The sequence below is a fragment of the Cebus imitator genome, unplaced genomic scaffold, assembly GCF_001604975.1.
Source record: "Cebus imitator isolate Cc_AM_T3 unplaced genomic scaffold, Cebus_imitator-1.0 Scaffold66, whole genome shotgun sequence".
In the NCBI taxonomy this organism is placed as follows: domain Eukaryota; kingdom Metazoa; phylum Chordata; class Mammalia; order Primates; family Cebidae; genus Cebus; species Cebus imitator.
Window position 1 is genome coordinate 3,496,464 of NW_016107381.1, and position 3,446 is coordinate 3,499,909.

Consider the following 3,446-nt stretch of genomic DNA (forward strand, 5'->3'; position numbering starts at 1 on the left):
ATTACCCAGTCCCAAGTATGTCTTTATTAGCAGTGTGAGAACGGGCTAATACAGCTGCTGAGGGCAGACTCAGTCCATTTGCCTCCTTAGCAGTGATGAGATAGGGAGTTAAAGAGGGGGAATTGGCATGTGAGTGAAGATAGTCTTTGGAAGGCACAGTGACCCTGCAGGGACCCAGTTATGGGTCACATGACTACTGGAATTTGACAAATCACATAGTCATATCTCAATAGCCATGAGGGACTGTTTCCACAACCCCTGCAGATACCAAAATCCACATACGCTTACATCCCTCAGTTGGCCTTATGAAACTCCAGGGCTCTGCATTCTGTGAATACTGTATTTTTTAGCCATGGTTGGTTGAATCCATGGATGTCAAACCTGTGAATACGAAGGACCAACTGTATTGGCAACTGATGTTCTCTAATAGAAGAGGACATTGGAAGAAGGGAAGCAAAATCAAGATGGTGTGGAAAGAGAGGATCACCAGTCTCTCTTCTACAGCAATCACATGTATATACACTACAGCCCAAGTGATACCTAATTTCAGCCAAAAGCAAAGAAGCATACTGTAAGCTCAAAGAAACGCTGTTTATCTTAAGAAGTTCAGAAGCTTGGATTAGCCATTCCTTTTTCCTTCATTCATTCACTCAAATAATATTTACTGAACACCTACTATGCAGGAGCCACTGTATTAGATTAGGTGCTGTGGATTCCTGACAATGTTGGACAAGATACAGTCCTTGACTTGAGTCTATTATAGGAAAACAGATAATAGGCAGTTAAAATAGAGCATGCTATCTGCAATGGCAGGGATAAGAGTTCATATTTCGTATTACAGATACTTGCTGTGTGCAGGCACTTTACTTGTGTTAATAATTAAAAATGCAAACAGTCCTAAGAGGTAGATGCAATGTGTAATCTCCGTGTTAGGCCATTCTCACATTGCTATAAAGAAATACTCGAGACTGGATAATTTATAAGAAAGGAGATTTAATTGGCTTACAGTTCTGCAGGCTGTACAGAAAGCATGGTGGCATCTGTTTCTGGGGAGGCCTCAAGCAGCTTTTACTCATGGCGGCAGGCAAAGCCTGAGTGAAAGTAGGAGCACAAGAGAAGAGGGAGGTGCCACACACTTTTAAACAACAGGATCTCAAGAGAACTCACTCATTGTTGCAAGGAAGTACCAAGGGGATGGTGCTGAACCATTCGTGAGAAATCCACTCCCATGATCCAGTCACCTCCCACTGGGCTCCACCTCCAACACTGGGGATTACATTTCAACATGAGCTTTGGGTGGGGACACAGATCCAAATCATATCACCAGGTTTGACACATGAGGACACTGAGTCACAGAAAGCTTAAACAGTTTGCTCAAGGACACACAGCTGCACAATGGCAGAGCGAGAACTTAGTTCTCTGTCTTGTTAAGTGGGATTGAATCATTTGGATTTTTTCTCATGACCCCCACTCCCTCAAGAGACCATGTGTTTAAACTGGTCCTTGCTGGAGAATCACGCAAACCCCTCTGGTGTGGCCTGCTGGTGGGGGCGGGGAGAGCCTGAGTAATAGCACAGGAAGATATTTACTATCTACTATTAAATTCAAAATTAAGTTACAAAAACAATGCACCATATGTAGTATAAGTCTAATTTTAAAAATGTATGTGTACATAGGCAGAGAAAGACTGTTAGCAGTAGTCTGCATGGCGGGGTTTTAGATATTTCTAATTTAATTCTTTATGCCGCTCTAAATTTTCTAAAAATTCCACAATAAATGCGTAACAAATTTATACAAAATAATCTATATTGGTAGATTCTTCTTTTTCCTGCAGGCAATTTCATGTTCCTTTAAAACACCAGCCACTACCTGGGAAGCTGGTTGAGACCACCCTTCTAAACTCCCCAGTCTGAACCTGGTGTTTAGAAGGGTGGTCTCAACCTTGAGATGAGAGGTTCTGCCGTTTCCTTGAGATGAGAGGTTCCGCCTCGAGCCCTGACGCCTTTCTAGGCCCAGATGCTCTTAGTTGAGACAGGGCCCTGAGAAGGTGCAGTTGTGCTCCCATGCAGCTGATCAGAACCCGCATGTGCTTTGAACTAACACTCCTCTTCTTGGGAATGTTTCAGGTTGTACCATCTTTGAAAATTGCAAGAGCTGCCGAAATGGCTCATGGGGGGGTACACTGGATGACTTCTATGTGAAGGGCTTCTACTGTGCAGAGTGCCGAGCAGGCTGGTACGGAGGAGACTGCATGCGTAAGTAGACCTTGACCTAGCTCCATCTCTAGTGCACAGTGTCTGAGAGTCTCAGCTTATAACAGACCAAGATTTATCTCCTTGGAATCTGAGTTTTGGAAAGCCTGCAGCCAGAGGGCTTTCTAGGTAAAGCTAGAAAAACAAAGATGGGTTCCCATCTGTAAGGTGTGGATTGTGAACATTTGTTTGAATTCTTGGCCACAGGAGGTTTATGTCTATTTTTCAGTCTTCTCTCTCTAAGTGAGGCCAAGGCTTTCTGCTCTATCCATTTTAGAAGCAATTGCATGGTAGCCTTGGTCAGCAAACAGTGAACATGTCTTCAGAAATGTTGTCTGTAGTGCATTGTACATATGAATTTCTGTTGGTAAATTTCTTGAATTCTGAACCCACAGCAAATTGCCAGCATGCCATTTGTCTGAGGAAAGGAATTCTTTTTGGGATCTGCCTGAGCTGAAAGAATTACTTAGTTTTTATTAGAGTTCTGTGAGTTTCAACAATTCTTTGAAAATGGAGTGGAAATCTAATCTCTCGTTCAGTCCAAGATTCCCCTCTGCATTGCCCTGATTGATGAATGTCCCTCTGAGTCTGTATCTGGAGCAATGTACAAATTGCTGTGACTTTACTGACTTATTTGATATGCTTCCTACTTGAATAAAAAACAGTTAGAATGGTCTTACAGTCAAATTTTACTCCTATGAATGATATTTCCAGTTTACAAAGTTGGAGGATGGAGTGTAGTTTGTATCTTTGACTGATATAATCTGTACGAAATACCATCAGTTTCAAGACTCTATGGCTAAGGATGAGGTATACAGCCTGCAGCTGAGAAGCTCAACTCTATCAGGAGGATAGGGGGTTTGTTGGCACTTCCAGGTGAACTGCGGAGTTATTTATAATACAGACACTTTTTTAAGTGTTGGTCTTGGTTGCAGATTTAAAACTTCGATGCCATTTTGGGTGGTTTCTAGTAAATGTAATTCAGTACCTGGCAGATTATGTTCCAGATAAGTTAGCTGCAAGATTTAACCTTGGTCTTCTTTGGCAGCTGTTCTATGGAGACTGTTTCGTATAATGAGCAGAATACAAGCTCCAGAATGAAACAGACCTGGGTTTAAATAATGTTTTTGTCTATCACCGCCAGCGTGACCTTGGAAAAGTCATCTAACTTGCTAATATCAGTGTCCTTTTTTT

At 42.2% G+C, this 3,446-nt stretch overlaps 1 protein-coding gene across 2 annotated transcripts in view; it reads left to right on the forward strand.

The window, feature by feature from the left end:
- The window catches only part of PAMR1 (peptidase domain containing associated with muscle regeneration 1), a 96,935-nt gene that overhangs the window by 34,954 nt on the left and 58,535 nt on the right, over positions 1–3,446 (forward strand). For both annotated transcript variants that reach the window (XM_017530510.2, XM_017530509.2), the window contains exon 3: positions 2,127–2,255. In XM_017530510.2, the coding sequence (XP_017385999.1) occupies positions 2,127–2,255 (129 nt within the window). The remainder of the gene's footprint in view (positions 1–2,126; positions 2,256–3,446) is intronic.